At 35.5% G+C, this 27222-nt stretch overlaps 1 protein-coding gene across 5 annotated transcripts in view; it reads left to right on the plus strand.

The window, feature by feature from the left end:
• STRN (striatin) overlaps nt 1-27222 on the plus strand; it is a 69044-nt gene that overhangs the window by 17831 nt on the left and 23991 nt on the right. For 3 of the 5 annotated variants that reach the window (XM_048298754.1, XM_048298753.1, XM_048298755.1), the window contains exons 3-8: nt 2565-2638; nt 5758-5836; nt 7603-7767; nt 19026-19161; nt 21014-21149; nt 24832-24942. In XM_048298754.1, coding sequence (XP_048154711.1) covers nt 2565-2638; nt 5758-5836; nt 7603-7767; nt 19026-19161; nt 21014-21149; nt 24832-24942 — 701 coding nt within the window. The remainder of the gene's footprint in view (nt 1-2564; nt 2639-5757; nt 5837-7602; nt 7768-19025; nt 19162-21013; nt 21150-24831; nt 24943-27222) is intronic. The other 2 variants (XM_048298756.1, XM_048298757.1) reach the window with 1 other exon arrangement.

Genomic DNA, 27222 nt, shown 5'->3' on the forward strand with positions numbered 1-27222 from the left:
ATGGATTTAGAATGAATAATCTCATTTTGCTGAAATGATTTTATAATGCTTTTGATGAGTGGGGAAAACTTCAGTAAGAAGAAAGAAGACTATTACTGTTGATTTAAGAGGGAAGTAACTTAAAAAATAAGCAAACATGGATTTAGGAGATTGAAATAAATATACTGAGATGTTTAAAAAACTGCAGTCTGAATCTTTGAAAGATGGATTTTGAAGAACGTGAGATCTGAGGCACAGGAAAGGTACAAAGAATGATCCTTTCAGTGAACCTAGCAAACATTTTACTTAGACTGGAAATTATTAACAAAACTTGATAAGAAAATTAGTTAGTGTAGTGGAACTTTATATAAAATCCACGAAATAAAAGCAAATATCGACTGCTGCAAGACTAACTTCTCCCTGAAATTATTTGAAGGACTGAAGTAGAACACATCTTTCAGTAATCCAGATTAGAGCAGAGTAGTAATATTTGTTCACTTCTGATAAATCAAATCAAAATAGATTACACATTAGGGTCACTTGAATTCATGACTGCATAAAAAATTGTAGTGTTTAAAGTTGGTGGGGTAGGTTGGTGACAGAGTAGAGGATTTCTTACTTCTTGATTAATTATTGCTTTTTGATTAGTGACGGTGGGGGAGAAGTATACATAGCATCAATATTTAACAATAACGAAATGCAGTTGTTTTACCAGGGTAACACGTAAGAAACGGATAGTTAGAAAAGAAAAGATAAATATTTTGATTGAGCATTCAGCTTTGATTTTGTTCTACTTTTGGTTATTCTTTTCTGTACCGACTAAAATGTGTAACTTTCATCTATTCCTGTTAATATATTTCAGGTACATCCTTTCTCCTTTCCTTGTTGATTGCTGCTCAGCTGAGCTAGAGCTTAGTGCTCTGGCTCTTGAGAGTTAGTTTCTTCATCTGTCAATGCTGCTATGCCTAAGAGGCACTTCTTCACTCTTCACTTACCCCTCTCAGTCAGAATTAAATGTTTATTATAATTAAAACGCAGCTGGATTAGTAGGAAGCTAGTACTGTTGATTTGAAGTGTAAGAGCTACCAAGCATTCTTCAGCACTATTTTGTTAGAAGTAGTGGGTTTTCTTGATGAAATAGGAAAAAGCAAAAGAAAACAGTAGTATAATGAAGATGTTGAAGAAGCAATCAGGAGGTGTAGGTAACTTGAAAACATTTTTTGCAGCCATTCTTGATACAGTCATGCAAGCTTAGTAAGACTTGCCTTATAAAATTACGAAGTGTCAAACCCATTAACTTTTTAAAAAACAAATTTAAAGTGGAAGAGCTCCCTTGTGACTAGTGGAGCTAATGAAGCTCATTTTCTTGTTGGTGCACGTGAGAGGTTTATTTTTTTTGTCTTTTTCAGCCTGTTTCTTGCTGCCCTGCACTCCGCTTTGTACGTTTGCGTTTGAACTGCTTGTATGTGTGTGCTGTTCGATTGTCCCACTACTCCCAGGCTGCACATGCAGCATTTCCTGACTTGTTCTCAGCCTTTTGTTCAGGGTAGGAACTAATACAAGTGCCACTCTTCTACCCAGTTGTGAATGTATAAAACTTGTAATTTTGTACTTAGGAAGTTCTAGTGAGTATGAGAGAAGGAGGGAGCAGATTGCAAAACTAGTAAAGGCTCACTTTGATTCACTTTCTCTGTTGCAGTGTTATAAGACTTCTGTAATGAATCTTGAATAACTTACATGTGCATGTGTAATACTGTACTACTGTGGTTTTATTATGTGTATTTAAAAGTCTGTACATACTGAGTCTTTAGGATGAAGCTTTTTAAATTAAAAAGCATTTCCGTTTTTTTTTTTGTAGTTACTCTTGTTGTCATTGTGTGGCATGCTTTGTGGGGCTTATTACATTAGATTTTCTGAAGGCTAAATATTTTTGGAAGAAAGTCTCCATTTTTGCACTTGGTCAAGTGGCAGACCTAGCAGCTTTGAGAGAAGCTGGTGTGGGTGAGCTGTCATTGCAAAGTCTTGTTCAGAATATTTCTAACTGAGGGCCTGCTGCTGTTGGAGAGCACAGCATTTCAAAGAATAAAACTGGAGTTTTCTTAATGGAGTGACAATATGAGATATGAAGTAGATGGCACTGAACTGACATGGGTAGTAAAAATGTTTCATAGCAATGGCTAAAAAGGAAAGACTGGGGGTTGGGAAGGGAAGCAGAAGAGTTGCTCGTGTCCCCAGGGAAGGAACCTTTTCTGTAGCAAGAACATTTTGTAAAATCTGCAGTCAACTGCTCTGTTTCCTCAGTATTCACTGTGCAATTACATGTAACCCTTGAAAAAAAAAAATTTAATAAAATTATGTATCTGAAGTCCTGGTAAAATGATTTGGTTTGCTTTGTTCCTAGCCTAGAAGAAAGGAATGGCTTTTCAAGTGAAAACAGGTGACATTTATGTATTTAGAGATATCCTTTAAATGTACTAATAGGTTTTTTTTCTTCTTCTTTTTTTTTTTCCCCTTTTTTTTCTTTTTTCTTTTCCTTTTTTTTTTTTTTTTGGTTTGTTTGTTTGTTTGGTTTGGTTTCCTTTCAGGGCTAAATACCACAAATTAAAATATGGCACAGAACTGAATCAGGGAGATATGAAGCCACCGAACTATGATTCTGGTAAGAATTTATTGAGAATGAGTTTATTACTGGCATAAAAGTTTAGCTGTGTTATGTGCAAATGCTGAATTGATAGTATTGATAAAATAAGTCTTAATGGAGCAATGAGAATAGAGATAATTAATAAATCCTATATTTTTCTCTTGTACAATTAAAAATATATGCTAGTGCTCTAAAAGGGTCTATTAATAAATCAAGTTAGTTTAGGTTTTAAAAAATCCAAACCCAAATGAGCAGACTGCTCTTGGAGAGAGTAGTTTTTCTGTCCCTTAGTAATGTGTATGGATATTTTAGAACAGAATGATACTAGATTCATAGCAATAGAATCCTTTTATCTCTGTATAATTCTTCTGAATGAAATATATATAGTTAATAATTTTTTGTTCAATTACCTCAATGGTATTCCAGGAAAAGAAATAATTAAAGTGCATATTGGACATAAGAGAGAGTTTTTGAATGGGAGATTTCTCAGCAGAATTCAAATGATCATTGGAGATGCATTTAGCTAATTTTGGTTTTTTGCCTTGGTCTCTAGAAGGCTGATTAGTTTTCATCTCTTACTTCACACAAATAGACTTAAGCACTGAACTGGAGAAATTAAGAATTTAAATTACTTCCTTTTATCCCTCTTATCTCCATACCCTTTCCTCAGGAAAGGAAAAAAAAAAAAAAAAGAAGAGGTACGGAGATCTGGCTATAGGTCAAGCCATTGAAAAAATAGGTGATGTTTGTTGTGTCTCAGTCTCCTGATACTCCTACTACAGTGACATTGGAACCACCTGTATGTAAAGGAAGAGCATAGAAAGTCTGCAGATCTCACCTCTGTCACTTGGTTTGTGGAGGGGATGGTCTAGTTGACGGTCATGGTGATTTCTTACCTCATTGGGTTTAAAAGGTCATTAAAAAACCCTCAAACAAACAGAAAATCCGACTCCACACCAACTAACAAAGCTTTACACCAGGCCTTTCTTGTCCAAGTTCTTAATGAATTTTTGAGAAATTTTATTTTGTGTGATTATCAATGTTATTTCCATAACTGAAGAAATATTAATTTTTAAAATTAAAATTTAATTTATTTAATTCTACTAAGTGGAAGACCTCAGTCTGTATCTGGACCATTAGAAAACTTTGTCCTGATCATACCACAATCCTAGACAACCGTGGGGTTTTTTTGTAATTTCTCAGGATGCAGCTACAGCATATTGCTCCAGTTTCCAGCTGAGGAATGTAGTGGGATGCCTGGCTTGCCCAGCAGAGCTCTAGCCTGTGCGTTAATTCTGCAAAGTCAACATTGTGGAAATACTTTAGTTCAAATTCCATTATTCTAATTTATCCCATTGTATTCTATATATAGCTATCAGAAATGTATATTTTTGTTCTATATCAAGTCTGGACTGATGACTTAAAATAGAAGCTTTGTTCTAATGCTCTTTTAAAGTTGTCTTTGACAAATACTGAAGTTGTGTGTCCATATATTCCCCTTGCCCTATCCCTGTTTTTCCTGCCCAGTCGTGAAAAAAAGTGGAAATATTTGGTAGTAGTTTTTCCGTATGGGTCCTTGTTGTTTGTTTTCTTTCCAATCTCTTGGTGAGTCTGTAACACAATTTTAGAAGAAAGATTTCAGTCTCCTGCTAAAGGGATACTTAAAAATTATTTATACTATTTATTTATTTATTTATACTGTTTATGCTATATCTTCTGCTATAATTTGCTTATAATGCAAGTCTCTTCATTCTTATCTGTAAACCACTGCTACTGCTAGCAGTCATCATTTTTGAGCAGACTAAGCACAAGAGAACTCTTGCCTGTGGGTATACTTAACAGTGCCTTCAGAAGAAGGGTTTTTGCTTTCAAAAGGAATTTTCAGGCAGATTTACCTCAGTCATGTTTTAATAATTATAGACTGAGCTTTGGTAGCTGTGCATTGGATCCAGCTGTGTCCAGTTGTCATTAGAAAATGATTGTGCATTTATTTCCTGTGGTTGCTATTAAATAGGCTTGTGAATTTGAGATGTCTAAAATTCATATGTCTTTCCTTGCATGTGACTTCTCATTAGTCTTTGATAGCTTCTTTGGATAGGTGGTGGGGGGTTTTTGTATAGTATTAATTCAGTTGTTTAAAGGTAAATTACTTCCTGACGAGAATAATAGCTTTCCCATGTCACATATCAAGTTACTCATAGGATTATACCACAGGTTTTTCTGGTTCTTAAGTTTTGTTTACACAGGAAGTTTCTTCATCCTTCAGTGTTTGAACCACAAGATTTTCAAGTTTTGTAGAGGCTTTCATAGATAATAAACGAAGATCTTTTCTTTTGGGAAGCATATGCATATGCATCTCTTTGAGGAGAGGGAAAAAACCCCACCATCATGTGCTGTGGAAGTATATATGGAATAAACATGTAGCTGTTGGTTGCCAGCATTCTCATAGTTTTCTTAAGAGAACAGCCACATGTTGGTTTGTTTGTTTGTTTGTTTTTTGTAGATTTTCCTGGAGTAGTAAAATTTGGATACAAAATTATGGTTAGGGAAATGTGATGAAAATTTTTCTACAACTTTTGAGGTTAAAAAATAAACAAATGACTCTATTGTTTGTTTATTTCTACAAAACTAATACAAATAAGGATAAAGTTGATGTAAGTAGATCTGTTGATTTATGTCGAACTGTCAAATATTAAGGAAATTGGGAAGCTGTGAGTTGATATCATGCCACAGTTGCATTTGATATTGTTAGTAGTTAAAGATATTTGTATTCAAACTTATTGTGAGCAGCAATTATATTGGAAGTCTAAGCAAAAATTGGACTGCAGACTGTCTGTCATTATGTGCCCCTAAAGGAGGTAGGAACATGCCCTCCTGGAGTAGGACTGTTTAGGAATTAGGACTAGTGGAACTCGCTCTCATAGTGTAGGGTGTACCTGGAAATCTTTATGTGTATCTAGTACTACAGTTATGTGCTATGTGCATTTTTTTTCTCCCTTCATTATTGGCATTTTGAATTTTGTTATGAAACCTTTCCAAATCATTTTAAGGCAGATCACATTTGTCTTTTCAAGTGGATGGGCATCTTTTATGCAAATAGGTAAAGGGAAGAAATGTAATAAGATAATATTTTACAGATGAAGGGAATGAGACAGAGATTCAGCCACAACAGAACAGTCAGCTAATATGGAAACAAGGACGACAGCTGCTAAGACAGTAAGTGTTGAAAAAAGGACTCAAATACCAAATGCAAAGCAAGAGTCTGCTAATGAAATGTGATGGTGGTAGTATTTGGATTTTTTTTTTCAGTTGTATTTTACTGAAAGAAAAGTTAGTGTGTGTGATGAAGTTCATTGAGCTTTTGCACTACTTTTCCTTGGGTTTTGAAAAATTTTAGTTCATAACTTCAGATGAGAAGCCTTGTCAAGTCAAAAAACTCCTGATCTCACTTACTTGTCTTTCACTGAGTATAATCAAACAATCTGCGTGGGAGAACAGTGGGTCATAACACTTTGCAATTAAAAAACAAAAGACACAAGTAGTTCTGCTAAGAGCTGTGTAAAATAAAAACAGCTAGGATTGGAGAAGGGAAACTTATTTTGGCTTGCTTAAGTTGCAGAAAAGACTAACATCCAGAAGGTTGGACTAGATGTTTTCTAATTCTCTGCTCATCTCAATGAAACAAATGTTTTTAATCTAAATTAATTTTTGAATTGTGACCATAATAACTAAATTAATTGCCAAGATATTTGGTGTGTTACAGAGGATTGAGAGGGGACTGAGACAGTAAGGACGATCTGGAACTTATATTAAAAGACCTTTTTCCAAGGAATTGTACAAAAGTTAATTTTGTTTGATGGCTTGTACAGGCTTCTCTTTTGCAAGAGCTCAAATCTTTGCATGCATGTTGAATAAATGTAAATAAAGTCATCTTGACTTGGATCAGTGATTTTGAAGACAAGTCATTCCTTCTCAGTGCAGTTCATAAAAGAGTGACACTGCTGAATACAGAGTGCATATTACTGACAGACTCTGTTTTGCATAGGTGACTTGTTTGATTTTTCTATAGCCAGCAACCAGTATTTCTCTCCTAATGTGGTTATGTGAATGATATTGTTAAATAATTGGAGGAGAATTTCTTGCGGGAAAGGTACATGTCCCTGATTCGTAACAGCTGTGACTGTAAAATAGCATTTCCTTTCTTTAGAGTTGTCTAGAATATTGACAGTTTAATCAGTTACTCCATGTTCTGTAGGGAAGGACACAAACCAATTCTTACTTTCTCTTTTTTAAATTGTTATTTCCCTCTTATTTCTCTCAAGGGCAACATGGCATATTGATGAAAGAGCCAACTTTAAACCTACAGAGCCAATTTAGACTGTGAGGTTTTCATACAAGGATTTTTGCTGTTCAGTCTTTGTGGAAGACAAATTAATATTGCAGATCCATTGCAGAATAAAGGAAACGCAAGACAAAGATTTTATCAAGCCTAGTCCGTCTTAAATAATAACTCTTAATAATAGCCACAGCTATAGAATTTGGTTTTTATTCCCTCTCTTCTAGGCTTCTATAATGTTTACATAAGGAATATATCTGGTACTTCTTATATCTAGTTTCCATGTGTCAGAGAATAAAATGACCATGGTTATGCATGCAACTGTGGTGATTTTTATAAAGCAGTTGTAAATATTTTAATTGAAAGTGCTTTTCCATCCATTTTAGTAAATGAATGAATAACGTATTGTATAACCTCTGACTGCTAGGCTCTCTGATTTTTTTTTCTCAGTGACTGTAGAGGCTGGTACTGCAAGAGGCGATCCCTCTGCAGCTGGTACAGGATGATTTACAAGCATGTTTCACTAGCTCAGCACCGTAGTTTGCTAAGCGAAGGGATTGAGAATGAGTTTAGGGAGAAGTTTCCATTTAATATTTTGTGGAAGTGGTATAAGCAAAGAACATTAGCATGAGTTCTCTTCCTTCAGGTATCTGCAAGAAGTGGGCTACACCGACACGATATTGGATGTGAAATCAAAACGAGTGCGAGCTTTGTTGGGCCTCTCAAGTGATGCTTCAGAGAAGGAAAACAGAAATCAAGAGCCAATGGTAAATGGCACAGAGGGCCAGATTAAAGAGAACGCAATGATTGGGTAAGCATCAAGCTGACTGTTATCTCTCTGCATAAATGCACTTAGTGGTGTTGAACAAAGTTTTTGTTTACTGAGAAGATTTCAGGATTCTTTCCTAGTTCGAGATTAGAGCAATTCTAACTAATTTTATTATATTAAGCAATAAGTATGGAAGTTATTCTCTAGATTCACATCTTAAAAGCACCGTAATTTATTTTTCAGTTGGATGGCAGCACTGAGTCAAATCGAGCCTCTTTTGAGACATAATTGCTAAGTGTTTACAAGTCAGCATTGTTTCAAGTTAATGGTTTGTTTATATTGCTGGATACTTTACTGTGTAGGTTACAGGCTTTGCTCTTCTGATCTGCACTATGACATGATAATCTATATAAGAGAAGGATTTTTTTGGCTAAATCTGAAAAACAAAGTCATTCATTACATTCTGAGTCCTGTAAGGTTTTGATTTTCTGCTAATGAATAGACATATGTAAATGTGACTGAAATGTAAGGTATTAATTTTTGCGTTTTAATATTTTTAATACTATGGAAAGTCAGTCAAAGACAGTAAAAGCTTGTTCTTACTTTTTCTCTTAAGTAATGTTGAAACATAAGAGGCTTTTTTCCATTTTCTTCTCTTTTCCATGCAAAGTTAAAAAAGAAAAAAAAAGTAAGTTAAACTTAGCTATAAAGGCTTCAGGAAAACAATCTGTTTGTTCTTGTTTAAGATATTGCAAAACTGGAAAAATAATGAAAATTATGCAGAATTGTAGGAACAATAGATGAGGTAGCTGTTTTCAGTAGTAGCACAGCTTCCCTCAGAAATTTTCACTCTTTTCTCCTTTTCTATACTCATGGGGCAAAGTTCAAGACCTTTATTTTCTAAGGTCTAATACTTTGTATGATACATCCCGTTTTCTAAAAACCATTTGTAAGATATTAATTTGTACCATCCTGATAGCTGCAGCAACTTCATGCCAACAAGTTACATAAGGGCCGAAGTTCATTGTTATGTAATTAAATGTAATGCTGTGAGATAGAAAATTTGAATGTGTGAGAAAACCTGCAAGCTGCTAAAATATATTATGTTGCTACATAGTTGACATGTCATTTATGTACAGCAGCTTTGTTTTGAAGAACAAGGAATGCTTGATAGCTTGCAGTAACGGTTTTGGTTTGATTTCTGGTGAAGTGTATAAATGAAGCTTCTCCTCTTACACTTCAAAATTTATTTATGTGTATTTACCCAGTTTTGAAGAAGGTGGATATATGTATAAGGTAGTTACTTGATGGATGAAATGCTGGGACAGTGGTTTTGATACAGCAGTTCTGGATACATTTGCATTTCTTTCCCATCTGCTTGGTTTTGGGATAGATCTGACATTAGGTTTAACACGCTGTAGGTTTGCCCCGTGGCTGAGGGCATTCATTGGTGGAGAAAAATGAGTTCCCTTCCATTGTGGCTGTGCAAGCTTGTCAGCTGCAAGGCTGGTGACTTTGAAAAACTGTTCTTATCTTGCTCATGATGCATGAGATGGCAGACTGCATTATAGAGCTTAGGGAAGTGTTTTGATAACCTAATGAACAAGAAGGGACTCCAGGGCTTTTACAGGGGAAAAATTTTCCAGGGTTCTTGGTCAACATGGTCATGTCAGTCTTCATGGGTGATTTTGAATTTTTGATGTCCACTGAGATCTCCCTCACTGGAAGGAAAAAGTCAGGATTTTACTAGAATTCCGTGATCAATCTAAGTACAGGACTACCTCTCAATGCTGTGATTCTTCTGGGTGCACTTTCAGACCACCTCTTTCAATTTTTCTTTCAGGAAGCATTTTGTGGCTTGCTTCCTGGCAGAGACTGCCTGTTCTTTAACAGCTATTTCATCTTGTACTACCTCACTGTTTCTGTGACATGTGGCACTGTTCACCTCCTTCCAAATGCATCATTACTTGCCTCTGAGATTTCAAAGTGCAGCTTTGTGGTGGATGCAAAATCAGAAATAAGCTCATATTTAGCTGTTGTCTGCCTCATGTAATGCCAGCATTACTTCAGGTTATCTAGAACGGCTTCTCTTTGAGAAGTAAAGCATGGAATAGATGACTAAGATCTAAGGCACGTGGATGTTGCTCCTGAACTCAACTCAAATTTTTAGAGAGTGTTTGAAAACCTAATTCAACGCTTTCCTACCTGGTTGGCAGAACTAGGAAAAATTTAGGTAACTTAGCTAAATTCTGGCTTACAGTTGAAGAAGGTGCATCCTTTGAAGCAATGTCACCAGTGCTAGGCTGCTTACTGTGAGGGCAGAAGGACTGGCAGTTCCTTAAGCAGCCTCTTGTTATTCCTTGTGTGCATGTAAAGTGAAAAGTGGGTTTGGGCTACAGCAAGCTTTTACAGTTGGAAGGAGTGCCGTGAACAAGTGTCTGCAGTTTGGTAGTGGTAGAACAGGAAAGTTATGGTGAGAAATTGGAAGAAAAGAAACTGAACAAAACCTTAGTGCAATTCCAGGAAGTTTAAGGACATATGTGAGTGTTTGCCAGGACCATGAGACATTGGGACAGTTGCAAACTAAAATGCAGACTGAAGACTTTCTGTGACTGTATCGGTACAGTGAAACTCTCTTCTACAGAGAAAACTTTGCTATCACCAGAGAAGCCTGTGAACTGCTCAAGCCAATGCAGTTTGGCAGATTTTCTGATTCAAAGCATTTAATGAACATTGATATCAAATATCTGCTAGCAAGTCTGAGGACACTGGTCAGCCTGAAGATGTTTTAGGTATATTTGAAGAGCAGAGCATTGGGCAAAAAGTAATGCATGAAAATGAATGAAGTCTAACAAGGAATACGCCTCTGTGGAAGTGAGAAAAGACAGCTCACAGCGTGTTTGATACGTTTGATCTTGGAAGAACTGCTGAATCTGTGCATTTTAAGCCTGAGTTTTAGGAAACTGTTGAGATGGAATGAAAAATGCGAGAAGCGGAGTGCAGGACTGGAGTAAAGAGAAATCTTGTGGATGAGAAACGATGAAGACAAATCAATAGGAGTTTGGAAAGAATGTGGGTGAATGCGATGAAGATAATGTACAATAGAGGGGAAAATGGTACAGTGAAAAACAGAAGGAATATGTATTTAATGATGCATTTCCAGAATAGGAAAATGGAAGGCACACTAGCTTTTCATTCCCTTAAAGATTTCTTCATATAGCAGTGTAAATTGCAGAAAGAACAGATTGGCTCAACTGCCTTCTGTACAACTGAACATTCATGTGATAAATTCTAAAGAAACGAAAGAGATGGTATTTGATGCTTTTATGCTGCCATATGGTTATCTCTTTGAGAGGAGAGAGGGAGTAATGGAAATAGGAAACAAAACTTCCTTTATGTTTTCATTATTTTTTTGGTAGTCAACCAATACTTTCTTAGTGAAATGAAAGAGGTAGAGAACAAAATAAATTAGTATTGCAAAAATTTCCAGGGAAAGAATGGAAGAGCTGATCTACTTGTCAACACGGTCTGATTTTAGCACAGTTTTTGTGTAAGTGTATTAATCTGTGCATAGTGCTTGTTGCTGCTACTCGGCCTCCCTCAGAAATATCTCTGTGACTTGCTCTGACTGTACTTCTAAGCACAGTGGAAACCCACGCTTTTCTTATTTTTAATTTTTTTTTAATGCCTTTGATTGTTTTAAAGATAATTCCTGGCATTTTTCCTCTGACCTCAGGGATGTGTGAAGTACTTCACGGTGGGTAGGGAGGATGTTTTTCCTCTATTCAGCTTACTACAGCTTTTATGGATTTTTGAGTTGTTTGTTACACCAGAACTTGCCTATTACCTGAGTTACATCTTGTTGTCTGTCCTTTATACCTATTTCTACAGCCGAGGTTTGGACACTCAGTGCTGGGGATACCAACTTTAAGTTGAGCCTTTTCATGGGAAAGGCTGGTGAGAACGTTTGGAGTGATCATTGTGAAGTTGATGCTGTTTGCTTTGGTGTGTAGAAGCATATGATGGTTAATGTAGTGCAAATACTTTATACAATAATATTTATTTGCAGCAGAGAATATGTAACTTGAATTCTGCTATGCTCTAGTTATTTTAGAAAATTGCTGTCTGGTCCCTCGTACCTCTCAGCTTAGTTTTGTATATCCTAAATGATTGCAGTTACATCAGAGAAGTTCCCCTTCCTTTGGTACAGTGATGAACAAACTACTGTTGTTTTAAACCAGATCAGTTTCTCTTCATCCCTAGGTGAAGTAGCCTCAGATTTTGTGTTATTAGTTGCTACATGTGTGGCCAGACTTGTATTCTTACATTGCCTATTTATTTGCTGATGTACAGATCCTCTTGAAAACTTTAGCACTCAAGAAAGACATCATGTGGATTTTGAATGCACCCTGCAAGATTTTGAATCCATAAATGAAATGTTAATATGATAACGTGAGCTAGATATAGTCCTGTTTTCACTTATTTCATGGAATTTAAAAGGGAATCAGTTTTCAGTTTCTTCAATCAGCTCACTTGCATTACAAAAGATAAGTACCACTTGGCATGACTGGACTCAAAAACAGATACTAAAATAATAACCTCGTAATAATGGTTTAAATTCCTAACACTTGCAGTGAGAGGAATGGGTGCTTTCCCCCAACAAACTGAAACAGAAATGAAAGCTGCCTGCAAATGTCTTGTAACTTGTAGCCTTGAAAACATGAAAGTATAAAGTATCTTTAGTTCACTTATTACCTCATTTTCAGTAGCTTTATCTTACTGAGTGAAACCTAAACAGTCAAATTAGTTTACCTTCTTGAAGGTGTGTGTTTGACTACAATTTGGTATGAGTGGAAGCAAATATAATAAAGGAATAGAACTGGAAAGGAATGAGGATATACCAAATGTGTATACATATGCATATATATGAATGTCTATATATAAAAACAGTATAGACTAGTTCTTGCTAAGGGTTTGATCATTAGAACTATAAATAGCCAATAGAAGCTTTTTAAAGAAAAATGGTCCTGAGTGATGTATCAGTCTCTCTCTGAAACTGATCTGCTGCCTTTTCTTTTCCTATTGAACTGCAAAGCGCTTCCACTGCCTATACTTTATATAAAAGGCATCAAACCCTCAGCATTTGAGAGCAAATCCAGAGACCTTTTCAAAGATTAAACATTTTGAAAACTTTAACTTTCTGATATACAACAAATCGTTCCAACCAACACATCAGTGAATGAACATCTTTGTATACCAGAAGACCTTAATAACTCCTTTGCATCCCTAAATCGTATTAACACTGGCCCAGGTAATGAAAATGCTGCATACTGGCTGATGAATGTTGTTTGTTGACTAACTTATAAAATGGTTTATTTGGGAAAATATCTCTGAATTTTCAAACCTCAGGTAGTACCTGTCATGAAAAAGATTTCTAAAATAGTATGCAAGTATATGTTGCATTTCAAAAAGGAAAAAACACCAGTAAAGGGAATAAAGCAAATAGATATTTGATTTTTTTTTCTTTTCACCTTTTTCTTGTTTCTCCATGCCTTCATCTGCAGTGACCTAACAGGCATTTCAAAGGTACCTGATTTAGGCCAGATCTGGACACTTTCAACAGATGCACTAAAGCAAAAAAAAAAAAGTAGATAAATTGGGGTTTTATTGTGAAAAAATAAGTCCAAATGGACCACACTTTTAATTGGCCCAGTTCTATGGCTTAAGAGTTTAAGAGATGCTTCTTGGAAATGTCACATAAGACTCGCAGTACAGAAAGAATGGGGAGAAAGAGACGGAAGTGGTGCAGTTGGAGAGAGAAGCAAAGGGAGGGGAGGTGAATAGAGAAATAACTTATAAAAGTACCTCAAATATTAAGATTATTTTTATTCTTTATAAAGCTTATTTGTTTGATATATTATAGTTATCTGACTAGATTTGGCAAGAGAAATGGCCCTTGCTTTTTAAATGTCATTCCTTTGTGATTCCAATTTATATCCAAACCATTTTGTAAGTGCTGCTTCCCAGTTGTAATATATATTGCACTAGTTCTTGCATTGTGTGGTGTGAATTCATAGATTTCAAAGGTTGTGACAGACTGTTTAACCTGGCCTGTGTTCATTGTGTGTAAATTTTGATGATTGTAAGTGTTCTGTAGTTTTATAATCTATTTTGATATTTTCTGTGCTGCCTTATGAAAGATTTTACACAGTGTTGAACATCTAATGAGCTGTTTTTAAAGACAGTCTTCATTGAATTTGCATGCATTTATTTAATAAGTACAGTTTGATAGAATTGAACTAGCCACATTGAAAAGGCTGTTTTAAAACGTGATAACTAAATTCTGTGGGGAGTTAATAAAACTAATGACGACTATGCAGTAGCTATTTTAATAGTAGTAGGAAACTGAACCAAAGAAAATGGCTCAAGAAAGAGTATGAACAGCTTTGAATGCTGGGTCACAACAGGTTCTTTCTGGTACAAGCTCCCAGAAACATTTCTCAGCCTAAGCTGAACTTGTATTTATTTAACTTTATTGTGGTATTTCTTCCTGCTTCTGAATTTATCAATAAAATCCTGGTTTTATTAAAGATAACTTGTGTATGTTTTGGATAAAATAAACAAACAAAAAGGGCCTCTGCTTTTTCCTTTGAGGTTGTGAGTAGGACTGAGGCAGTTAAATGGCCTTGTGGTCAGGCAGTTCATGGGAGAAGTTTATGAGTCTCTCCCTGGACATGACCCCAGACTTTCCAGAGTTATTATCAACAAAGGAGAAGGTAATGATAGAAATACAGATTGTGTTAGTTACAAAGAAAGTGCATGCCTATAATGTGACTTTAGTCTAAGTTAAACTTGACTTTGCAATATGAAATGCTCTGCATCACGCTGGGAGCAGGAAAGGTATCATCAGTGTCCTGTTTTAGTTTCCACAAAACAACTTCACCTTGCCTGTAAGTTATAGCTTCTGCATTTCACTCGCTAAGAAACAGGATTTCTGTTAAGATCATGAATATTAAAGGTTGAGAGCAAATACATTCAGTCTGAACGATCCATTTTGTAAAGCTGGTAATATTTCAATGTCAGAACCAACTGGGTTTTTACACAAAATACTTGTCTTGAGACTCATCACTGTTGGCAAGAAAATGAAGAGTTGCTGTTTATGGCCTGCGGAGCCCCAGTGAAAGCCAGGCTTGCTTTATTTAAATAGTACATGTGGAATATCCACTAATCATATTTTTTAGATTTCATGGGAAGGTATTATTATTTTTAAAGAGGCCAAGGGGTCAACACAAATCTGAATAATTGAACAGCCTGTAAACACAAATTTGGATCAGATTTTCACAGCCATCACAGCTGTGCAGAATTCTGTCACTTCTCCTGAGGAGGAAAATATTCATGTGATTTCGATTTTATGTTGCTTTAAGGGACACAAGTTACCATCCCATTTATAACAATAATTTTGTGTTTTAAACAGGAAGACATTTCTTATCTTTGGGAATCAGAAGTTCCCTGTTTTCAAGAGTGATATTCACAAAATCTGTGCACTGCCCATCTGTTGTAGTAAGGTGGAAAACCCAGCAGCATTCATGTAGCTATAGTTACCTTCTGGCAGTACTTATTGTTATGCTCATGAGAAGCAGTTAGTCCTGTTGTACTGTGTGCAGGCAGGAGTAGCAGCGTAATCTCTCTGCCCCAAAGAGTTTCCTGTCTACTTGGATAAGGCTATTGGAAACGAGGATGTAATGGACAGTTAACAGTATCTGATAGAAGATGTGATGCTGGTTAAATGATTTTTGTTGGGTTTGTTGGTTAGGAAGTGCTGAATCAACTGGGATGAGACCTTCAAGATAAGAAGACGAAGTTAGGTGCTGGAGAGAAAAGCTGCAAGAGTGCTGTTGCAGAGTACAACTGAGGAAGGAGCAGTGGGAAAGATTCAGGACAAGGAGCTGAGGAGCACAGGGTTGAGGGGGCCCTGCCACAGTCTGGCTGCTCTATGCTCTCTGCTTTGGCAGGTTCTGTAGCTTCTCCTGGTGTCTGGGGGTTCTGGTTTATTCTTCCCCAGCTGTTTTTCTTTAGGCAGTATGGCTGGGGAGGAAGGAAAAAGCCGCACGTAAGTTCTTGCAATTTGAAAATTATATTCTCCCTTAAATATGTTGTGATACAGTCCAGAAAAGAGGAATTGTCCTTTCTGAGATCTTTTTAGGGTTTTTGGTCTCTTTATTTGCAAGGTCCCTGAACCTTGCTGTGGTCTTGCCTGACTCGTGCTTGTAATACCACTGTTTGTATCAGTCCCTACTTTTGGAGCTTGCTTCTATTGTTTTCACCCATCGATTTTTTAAAAAAATACTCTAAGCTACAAAACCGCTGGAAATGTCAAATTGTGTTTCTTTTTCTAAAATGGGATTTAAAGTTATTTATTTTACTACCCTATCTCTGAATATATTTTTGACCCTTCTGCTTTTTTATGTTGCTTTGTGAATGACCCCCTAAGAGAAGCAAACTAACCAGATGGAAAATTAATGAAACAAATAAGATTGAAATTGTCATCAAAGTACATAGCATAAATTAGCTAAAGCCAGACAGTTTTCTTCAATACATTTTATGTTATTCCTAAGTGTTCATGCTGACGGTATTATCCAAAATGCATTATCTTCATATGCTGCTAAAGGATGAAAAACAGCTCCAATTATTACATTACTTTTGATTTGACTGCTCAAGTTTATTGGGGTACAGTATAGCAAATCAGCCTGTCTGTCAGCTTAAAACTTTTTTCTTGTAGAACCTTTGAATAGTTTAAATATTCTATCACTTCTGTTTTCTTTTTTTTTTTGTTCTTAAGAATTCTTTCTTGGAAATAGTGTCGTAGCCCAAGTAATCTTCTGTGGTGCTATGCTGACTGTACATTTTTGTACTGTGCAGGAGTTTTGAAATACATGATAAATAAACTACCATGTTTCCCAGTGCTTGAGATTTACCCCTGTTTCCTGTGTAAGTGCAGATATATGATTATGCGTATATATCCTGCCCACTGAAATGTGTAGGGGGTAATAGGATAGTTGAAATCAGAGCAGTTAATTAAAAAAAGATATAACCTCTTTTGGTAGTCGCTTAGAACTTCAGTGTGAGAGAGCCAGGTTTAAGAGCAAATGGGTACAGAGCCAAGTCTGGTATGAATTACTGCAAATGCCTGGACCTGTAGAAGGATATCTGTTTTGTAATAGTAAGTTCTGTTAATTAAAATTTTGTATTCCATGTTTGGTATTAGTTCATACATTTCTGTTTACTGCAGTATGTCTGAGAATTGCTATTATAGATCATCAGCCATAGTGTTTTTACATGGCAGATTTTTACCTGGCAAAATACAGAGTAAAAAAACCAGAAATAGTTGTGGTTGGATGATTTAGTCCAATAAAAGTAGACACAGACTCTCAGAATTTGCTGAAAGTCAAGAAGTCAAATGAAGCACATTACAAGTTTTGTCTTATCAAGATTTTGCTGTTGGAAACAGCAAGGCAACTGTACTGTAGGATTTCTATGAAAATGTACATTGTTACTACAGATTCACAAGGTGTTATAGTCTGCCAAAGTAGTCGTTACTTAAGGAAAAATAAAAATATTACAGAGTGTTTTCAGGTTTGTCATGGAAGTGAGGGTCACAATACTTCAGGAAGCAGGGCAGATGGGAAACACATTTAAGGTTGTTCTTATCTAAGCTAGGATCTGAAAAAGTGGAAGGAATATTCTCAGAAAAAACAGTGACCATGAAAACATACTGTACATCATGGTATATCATGCTGCGTGTATGCAGAATTTCTAAAGGCAAGTGAAATCTCTATTGGTATTTTTGGGCCATAAAGGTGAGTAAATGAAAAAAAAGTAGAGTAGGAAATTGTCTTAATGAAATGCAGATATATTGGGACTACGAAGAAACCACTCCTGCTAATTGTTGTCATGTAAGCATAAAACTGCTTGAGCAGAGACTGTGCAAAGAAGGAAGTGTGCTGCTTATCATGCATTATTACACATCAAAGCTTTTGCCCTTGGATGCTTCCTGTAATAGACCTTTGGAAAGTGTTACAATGAAACACTGGAGTAAGTGGGTGATGGGCGGATGATCTGGTGTTTACACTGCAGGGAGTTTACAAGGCCTTACTGTGTAGGCCTGTTAGTTGATGAAACCTTTTGACAGGGTTAGCAGAAGCAGGGCACTTGCTGGTATATGGGTGACTGCACAGGACAATTTCGAGCTACAATTCTGAAAAGAGAGAGGGGGGAGACTTCTGCTGTTTCAGTGGTTGTGAGAATCAACATGATGTGCATTTAGTGATGAACTATGAAAAACTGACTACTGATTAGAGGTAAGAAAACAGTAAAACTTGTCTTCACTGCTGTAAAGCCATCTAAAGAATGTACCAGGTTTTACTGGAAGTAATTGTAACAATTCAAAGTGAATAAATTTTGCTCACCACTGTATCTTTCAGGGGTTGATGGAGAAGTGCATCTTCTGCATAGAAAACACAGATCCTGATGATAATTTTAGGATTGCTTTATTTTTACTTTTTTCAGGCTTTTAATAATTGTTACAATCCTGTTTCTTGGATTCTTCCTCTTCAGTTGTTAATATAACAACCCTTACACTTCCTGTTCTGAGGCACTGCCTAAATTTCTGCCAGCACAGTCATAATTTTACCCAATCTCCATCCATTTCCTTATTTGTTTAATGTAAATATAAATATTATTTAGTCATCAATTGTATTTTCCCATTATATTCTTTTATAGTGGCATATTTATCATGTCTTAAAAGCTAATGAATGATAGACCTAGAGTTTGGTGTTTCCCAGCAAGATGAGGAACATCAGCTAGCAGGAGCAAAGTTTTTCTGTACCCTGATGTACATGTGAGAACCCAGCTTGGTAGCTGTGACTCATGCCCTTGTTGCTGAGGCTTTCAGTAATGGCATAGCAGTATTGCTGTTGCTTTGGGCACGTGTCAGATGAATGTTGCTTTAAAATGCTTTCCAAATAAAAAACTGAAGTGTCTGTCCTGGTAATGGTAGCCATATGAAGAATAATTGTTAGTTGTAATAAATAGTTTTGTTGGTTCTAATAATACAGTTTATGTCTATTGTTTAGTTCTTTAGCCACAAGAATTTTTACCTATTAACAGTCTGTTTTTATTTGTAAGCTTATTTTAGTCTTATGTGTTGTTGGACATAATAATACAGAACAGCTTGGTAATTGCAAAAGTGACTTTATTGTGATTTCTTCTGTCTCATGATGGTGGTTGTTGTTGTTGTTTAGGAAACCTGAATTGACTGACTCTGCCTCTCTGCTAGAGACCTTCAAGTTTCTTGAAAATGCAGCTGCAGACTTTAGTGATGAAGAAGATGAAGAAGATATTGAAGGAAGAGAGAAAACAATCATTGATACCGCAACAGTGAGTGGAAAAAATAATTGAAAAAGTTACGAAGAACAGAAAAAGTGAGATTAATGAGGTGCCTATAAGCAAAGTATATGACTGTGTATGTACACATGCAGATCATTAATGCATCTTTATGATGTTCTGTCCAAGCATGTGTGCATAAGAGGAGTTATATATGCATTTCTAAGTTTGTGCATACAAGTTATGCTTTGCCACCTTTATTGCTCTAAATTAGATTAAATTTTTCTAAAATCGTCTCTTTACTATTCCATACTAGCTAGTATTTTTGATAGATACTGGACACAATTTTTAAGGAATCAGATGTCCTTTTTTTACAGTTCTTGGCTTAGTTTGAAGGTATTGTTCACAGTGTTGCATGTCAAAAATGATTCTTGAATATTTATTAAAAAATACTGATACTTAAAATGATTCGCAAAAATTAGTCTTAGAGTACAGAAGTGAAATACACTTATCTTTATAGCTTGTGGAAGGAAGAAGTGTAGCTGGAAAAACTCTAATGTAGTTAATAAACTTTTTTGTTCGTTTATTCAGTCAAATGCCTTAACCTCCCTTGTGATCTATACTTTGCTATATGATTTGTTCATATGATCACATAGATAGATACATGCAATCATTATTCTTCTTTAAAATTAACATTTATTTCGTGAACTGTGTTTCTTAACAATTGAAGCAGATAAGAGATGATGGATGTGATTGTTTTATGGTCAGTTTTAAGAATTAACACTAAAAAAGCAATTAGTTTTATGGCATTTTTAAAGGGAATCTTTTTAAATTTTTCTGTCATTCATGGACTGTGGGCTAATGTCTGAGACTCTTCTGTTAAGTCCTGTATAATACAGTATGTTCACTAAGCCTGCTGAAGAAATGACGCTTGAAGTTTGGAATTGCTTCAGGTTTAGAAATTGGTTTACTGTATTTAGTGGAAACAGTTAGTCATCCTCATGAGCTGTGGGATGTTGGACTATGTATTGAAGTCTTTTCAGATGGACCTTTAGCAAGGTTCCAAGTCAAAACATTTTGATTAATGCAATTTTCTATTTCTGTAGAAGTAAAATTTTTGCTATGGTTTTCATGTACCATGGCATCAGCTTACCAGTTGGTCAAATAACTGCAAAGAATCTAGTTTATTTTGATTATTGAGGGAAAAGTAAATTTTTTGTGGAAAACTTAAAGTGAAATTCTTCATTAAAACATGTATTTTTTTCTTTTACCAGAATTTGCTTTTGAATCTGAGAGGGAAATGCAGTTTAAACATGAAAAGCAACATGTTTAAATAGCAATAACATCTGAGAAAGCATTCAGAATGGAATAATTTACAAAGTCTAAGAAAATTATCTCTTTTCAGGTGTGGGGTTTGGGGTTTGTTTATTTGTTTCCTGGAGTTTTGTCTTGGTCTGCGTAGAGATTGATTTCAGTATTGAAAGTTAGGCTATTTTCAGAGAAGCAAAGTGAGTTTTTGGTTTTGCTGAAGTCTTTTCTAGGTCATTCTTGGGTTTTTGTTTGTGGGTTTTGTGTGGTTTAAAAAATGTTTTAAGAGAAAGTTTGTACATTCTAGTTTAAAAAAAAAAAGATAGTAGTCTAGATCAGTGTAGGTTCATTATCCACATGATTGATTATTGATGGTCACAGGAAGAAAGAGCTACGCACAAGTTTCATTTTCACTTAGAAGTTTGAACAAAGTATACTCTGCATACTATTCCAGATTTGCTTATTAATGTGTACTTTTCTACTTCCTCTTCAACTTCCTGTTTGGATTTTGCATAGAGGACAAGACAGTACTGCTTGGATTAAAAGTGTGTTTGTAACTTAATTCAGCTTTTTTTTTCTGTCCTTTCTGAACCTTCAGATTGTAAGGAAAAGAGTACTGTCTGACAGCAGTGAAGACAGAGATACAGAAGAAGCTTTGAAAGAGTTTGACTTTTTGGTTACCTCAGATGACGGTGATGGGGAATCGAGAAGTTCGGGAGATGGAACAGACTGGGGTAAGGAAATTTGATGGATCATACCAGGAGAAAAAAAAATGTGCTAAGAACATATTGTGACTGATGAGTTCATTGAATGAGATCTCTGTCAAGATCACAGCATCTTTTGATTATTTCTACAGTAAATAATTGGCAGATTGAAGCCCTCTTGATATGATATTCTCATTTTTTCTGTACACTGCTTTAATGTAAAGATTCATGACCTCAGGTCATTCTTCCTTTTCTTTAATTCTAAGGCAGATAGAATTTAAATTTTATGAGTGGTATTTCAGTCTGTTTTTTCAGTGACCCATGCACACAAACGGCTCTGATAAGGCTGTATTTTACAATTATGTTATGGAAGTTACTTTGTCATCTTTGCTTTCTCCCACTTTGATGCAGAGAGTAATGTGAGTCTTACTGTGGGTGTGTACTCTTATTGTGGGTTAGTAATTTAGTTAATATGAACTCTTCAGTTGCTCCAACTTTCTTTTATAAATTAGCAGAATAATAGATCTTGAAGTCCACTAGTCATAGAGAGACATTTCACAAACTGCCGTCTGTCCTTTGAGGTTCATGTCTTGTGACTCAGATTGCCACCATCCACTTTACCTTGACATAATGATTCTGCCTAAACCCTCGGTATAGAGAAGGGGAGAAAGAAGAGAACTGGTTAAATATCTTGATGAGAAGTTGTTTCCTACTTAAGCTGCTCTGTAAAGTCTTAAGGATAAATGGACACAGAGGGAGTTATTGAAGATGATGGGAAATAATTGAGCTTTACAAATGGAACTGCAACTTTGACAGACCAATAGGCCATGGTAGCTATGGCTCTCGCATGAGCTATCAGCTCCAAGATGCTGTATTTCACTGAAGCCATGTCCAGCTCCTGGTGGGACTCCACGTTACTCTTCAGTGTGGTATAGTCTCTGCTTAAGAGGATGTCATAGTATCATTAGATACAGCAGTCACTATTCTATTTACCAAACAAATTTAGAAATACTGCTCTTTAAAAAAGAAAAAGAATTTTGATACTTCTATTTAAGACTAAAATTTTATCCATTTATGCTTGGTCAGCGTAGCTATTGCTTGTGTCACCAAAAAGTCAGTATGCTGACAGGAGCTTTTTGATCTCAAATTCACACTTCTGGTTTATTTTTGCTTTCATTGATAACAGCTGAGTACAAGTGAGCAGAAGTCTAACATAAATAGTAAATTGTTATGAAAAATAGTAGTTTCATTTCTAGAAATGTGAAAGGGTTTTTTTTGAGTTGGAGGTGTTCATGTTTTTCAATTACTAGTTTCACAACCTGTGTCTTTTTTTGTAACTGTATATAAGACTAAGCCTCTTCAAGAACTGCCATTATAAATCACTTAGGTTAATTTAAGTGAAACTGTTAAGTGTAGTACAGTAGAGTGATGTTGTGTTGTGAGGGACAGCAGTAAACAGAGGACATTCTTTCTGCATTTTGGATTCTAAGTATTACTGCTCAGTTACAGTAATCTGTTGAACCCATTTGGCTTGAAAGATCCTCAGATGTTTTCTGGTAATTTTTAAATTATAAAGCACTTGAATAGGATTAGTTCAGGATCCACTTCTGAAGCTGAGCAGTATCTGTGGGACATGCGGGAAGCATGCTGGGACAGTCTGTAGAAAATTAATATATTGGGTGTTTTCCTGGCAACAACACAGTCTAATAAAAATCTATTTAAACTTTTTTTTTTTGCTGGAGGAGAGAAAAAAGTCTTGTCTAGCCAGAGAGGAAAAGCATGATTAAAACTTCTAACCTAACCCCAGAAAGAATAGATACTTGTTTCTCAGAAGTATGATTTTCTCATGTGTTTTTTGAATTCGTTATGCAGTTTTTTTCTCATTAACGGTAATTGAGGCATATGCATTAAGAGGACATGACTTAGCCCATAGACAATCTATTTTAGAGTCTCTCTTCAGCTTACTAATACTTACTTTCATAGCTTTTCTTAAAAGACTTAAGCTGCTAAACTTTGTGTCTTGAGTTAATCTGTCACTCTGTGAGTATAGGATCATGACTGAAGGGTTCAAAGGAGTGAGAGAGCACCTTAAAAAGTATCTTCTCGCTCTATGATCCAAGTCTGAGCAGAGTCAGGCCCTGTTTTCTCAGCATCTGTACATTAGGTAGTTAGAGGCCACATTAAGATGCCTTTTTTTGGCATCACTGAATGCTCACAGTGATCTCAGCCCCTCGTTGAAGTGCATCTGCTCCAGCTGCCTGAACCATCTTAGTGGTTCCCTTAGACTTGCTACACTACACCAATAGTAGGTACTTAGCACTCTACCTAAAAGGTTTTTCAGTATTAAAAATATTATACTGGATACAGTACTCAAAAGTGGGGTCTCACAAGTGCCCAACACAGGGGAACAGTCACTTCCCTCACCTGCTTGGTTACATTCTTGTTAATACAGCCCAGGACATTGTTGGTTGCCTTTGCTGCAAGAATATTGTTCCTGAGTCCTGTTGAATTTGATGTTGATGGAGGATCCCTAGGTCTTTCATTTTTAACAAGTCAGTCACATCAATAACCCAAGTGTGATTTTTATCTCCAGTCCAGTCATAGTGACTCCTTCAGATTGTGATTGATAGTGTTGTGCTTCCTCTACAGACATTTAAGTTCTGCAACTTAGTCTGAGGATATGTTTATTATTGTTCATCTTTTGAAAGGTCTAGAATACCTTATCAATGTAGAAAGCAAACTTGGTCTGAAAGGAATTAATCTTTAAATAATAAGGTTGAGATTTTAATGAGAAAACAAAGCAAAAAGATAATGCATTTCAAAAATTTTGGAGCTGTAATGCTCACGAAAATAAATTTATATGACGAAAAGCTGTATTACCTCCCCTCCTCTCGCAAATTATTTTTCTAAGCTGCCTCAGGACAGCCTCCATATATGGAAAAATTACTTGGGGGATTTGAACTCACATAACATGTTTTCTTCAAAATCTCCAAATATTGTACAATTGGAAGGATACTTCTTTTCTGTATCATGTCACAGAGGAAGCAATTTGAGGGAGATGTTTAGAAAAAAAAACAAACCCCAAAACAAAAAAGAGGGGATTTCTTTTCATTAGGCATGCTGAAATGTTTTGGACTTTTTTCCCAGAGATTAGTACCTCAGGCCTTCACCTTTTTGTGAAATTTCATGGCTTTAGTCCTCTAAGGGTTTACTTAAACCATGATGACATGAATATTGTGTTCCATAATGATTTAAATGTGCTACTGCTTTGTGTAAATAACAATGTAGCAGAAAGACAGTAAAATGAGAATTTGAAATGCAGTAACACAACATCTTAGTTGTAAAGTTATGTTGACAAGTAACATAGCTGTTTCTTCTAGATATAATAATTCTTCCCCTGGAGGAAAGAAAATGCTGAAAAATATGTCCTGATTTATTGTAAAGTAAATGTCACTTACATTTATGGACAGCTATGTGCTTGGTTATAGGAATTAAGCACGTGAAATTTCATCTCAATTATTTATTAAGAAAATTCTGAGCAAACAGAAGTGGAATGTGAGTAGCAGTTTTACAGCTTTCACAGGCTTGGTGCTATTTCTGTCTGTTTAAAATAAAAGACAAATGCCATTGACAGCAGCTGTTGCCTCCTTCAGTGGAGATCACTTGGTGACATTATTGAAAAAGGATGTTTCATTTGTTTCACTTTGTTTAGAAAAGGAAGACCAGTGTCTCATGCCTGAAGCCTGGAATGTCGACCAGGGAGTTATAACCAAACTCAAGGAACAATACAAAAAGGAGCGCAAGGGGAAAAAGGGGGTGAAGAGTAAGTGGAAAACATTGCACCTTAAAATCATAAATCTCACATCTTTCACACCCTTAATTCTATCTCTCTTTCAATGTTTTCCTAAAATTACTTACTCTTTTACTTTGCTGCTCCTGACTGCTTTCCTGTTCACCAGTTCTCAGGGGTTGAAATTAATGACAGACAATCAAGTTACCTGATAAATAGTTGTATTAGATATAACTACTTCCAACCAAGTGTTGGGTTAGTTAAAAATTCTCGCTTCGAGAATGTTTTGTACTTTTGTTATTCAGATATTTAAATTGTAAAAGGCTTTGTTTTAATACTTCACACTTTAATATAGAAAACTTCAGAACCCTTTCTTAGCTGGAAACATGCCAGTTTCACAGGAAGAGTTAAAGTCTGATGCATAAATAAACAAAGAAAGAAACCAAACTGGAAACTCTCTTGAGTATCCTATTAGATGACAGTGGGAGAAAACAGGTTAATTTCTACCCCTGTTTATACTTGACATTCACAACATGAAAGTCATGCTGTCATCATAATTTGTTATGCAGGGCTCGAAATAGGAAGCAACTATGACCATCAGTTTATTTGTAAATCACAGGATTTATTTATTGACTTTCATACATCTGGGACTAGCCTTTAAAAAAGTTGGGTATTGTTATCAAAAAAACCTGTGAACAGTATCTGAAATACAGTTTCTAGCCCTGTATTTATTTTTTTTTTGTTACAGTTCCTGAAATACAGATATGTTTTGTAAAATCAATGGGTTTTGATAGGTAAGCTGTAAAACTTTTTGAACTCAGATGGAGAGTTTAAAATGAAACACTGTATCCATGTCTGTGTTTCAAATACCTGGCCATATCGAGAATTCATGTGTGAAAGATGTATATTAATAATATTGCATGTAGCCTGGTAAGAAATTTCAGGGATGTTTCTCCCTTTGTGGGAAGATGCTTATGAATACCAAGGAAATTGTCACTTCCAAAGAGATGAGCCTAATGATGCAAATATGTCAGACCCTCGCATCACTGAGGCTGACTTGTTTTGTTACTTTTTGTATTGATACTCCCATTAGCTGCTGCTCTGCAGTTGGTTATGTGGCTGAAATTATGTTACCAAATACAAAAACTAAACTTCTCTTTTTTCTTTCAAATTAAGAAAAAAGGTAAATAATTACCATGCTTTAAATTTCTCAAGTGATATTTTTGTCATCTTTGGAAGAGTTTAATTTACTGGAAGTTAATTACAAGTCTGACAAGAAGCTGAGCTGGCTAACTAAAGTGTTCATGTTTAAACATGAACTTAAAATTCATTCTAAATTTCTTTATTCTTAAGATAGACAGGACATGCCAATATATGATTACAGTGAAAGTGATTTTTATAACTTGTCTGTTATTTTTTAAATATACAGACATGTTATGTAGTTCAGGGTAAATAGCTGTAGGGTTAGTTTAGCAGAAATTATTTAATCCAAGTGTTGAAATTCTATTCTTGAACAGCTGTTGTCTTTTTATTTTTGATTATAAAACTCAATTGTTAATATAGACATAGACATTATTGGAATATCTTTTATATCTTTATATTTAAAATAATGAAGTAAAGGCAGCACTTGGACATCCAGTGCTCCTTCATGAAGATAACTACTGCTCAGTACCTTTTTGATTGATTTGATTGGTTTGATCTTGGGAGACAAAGTGGTTTACTGTAGCAGTGAAATTAAGCATCTTTCCATGGACAAACCATCATTAGAGAGGCATCAGTGCAGAAAAATCGGGAAGGATCAGAGCCTGTTTTCAGCTGTTCATGATATTGCACATAGTGAAGAAGAACGTGAGGGAGGCTGTCTGGAGAAAAAAGAAGGGACTAAATAACATTAAATTTTACGAAGTTTGTTTCGATGACTTTAATTTCATCATATATGGTGCTTAGCCACTGAAATGCTACTAAGTAAAATACTGTTTTTATAAAGCAGATATTATAGTAAAACAATCTTGCAAAATCCTTTGTAGTGTTTTTCTGGATTGAGTAATATTTTGGTGACAGACAAGTTAAATACAATTTAGTTTATTGTCAGTCATTATGGTTAGGGTGGACAAAGTAGAGTTTGCAACTACATTAGTAAACTCACGATTTTGCAAGGCTGTAGTAAACATTCCTGTGAAGTAATAAGAGAATACAATCATAGAATGGTTTTATGAGAGAATACATATATTAGAGTACACTACTGTGTTAAAACTGCTTAAAAATAGCTGTATTATTTGCTGGTCTAGGAAAAAACATAATGGACTATGGGTA

This window comes from Corvus hawaiiensis, chromosome 3 (genome assembly GCF_020740725.1).
Source record: "Corvus hawaiiensis isolate bCorHaw1 chromosome 3, bCorHaw1.pri.cur, whole genome shotgun sequence".
NCBI lineage: Eukaryota > Metazoa > Chordata > Aves > Passeriformes > Corvidae > Corvus > Corvus hawaiiensis.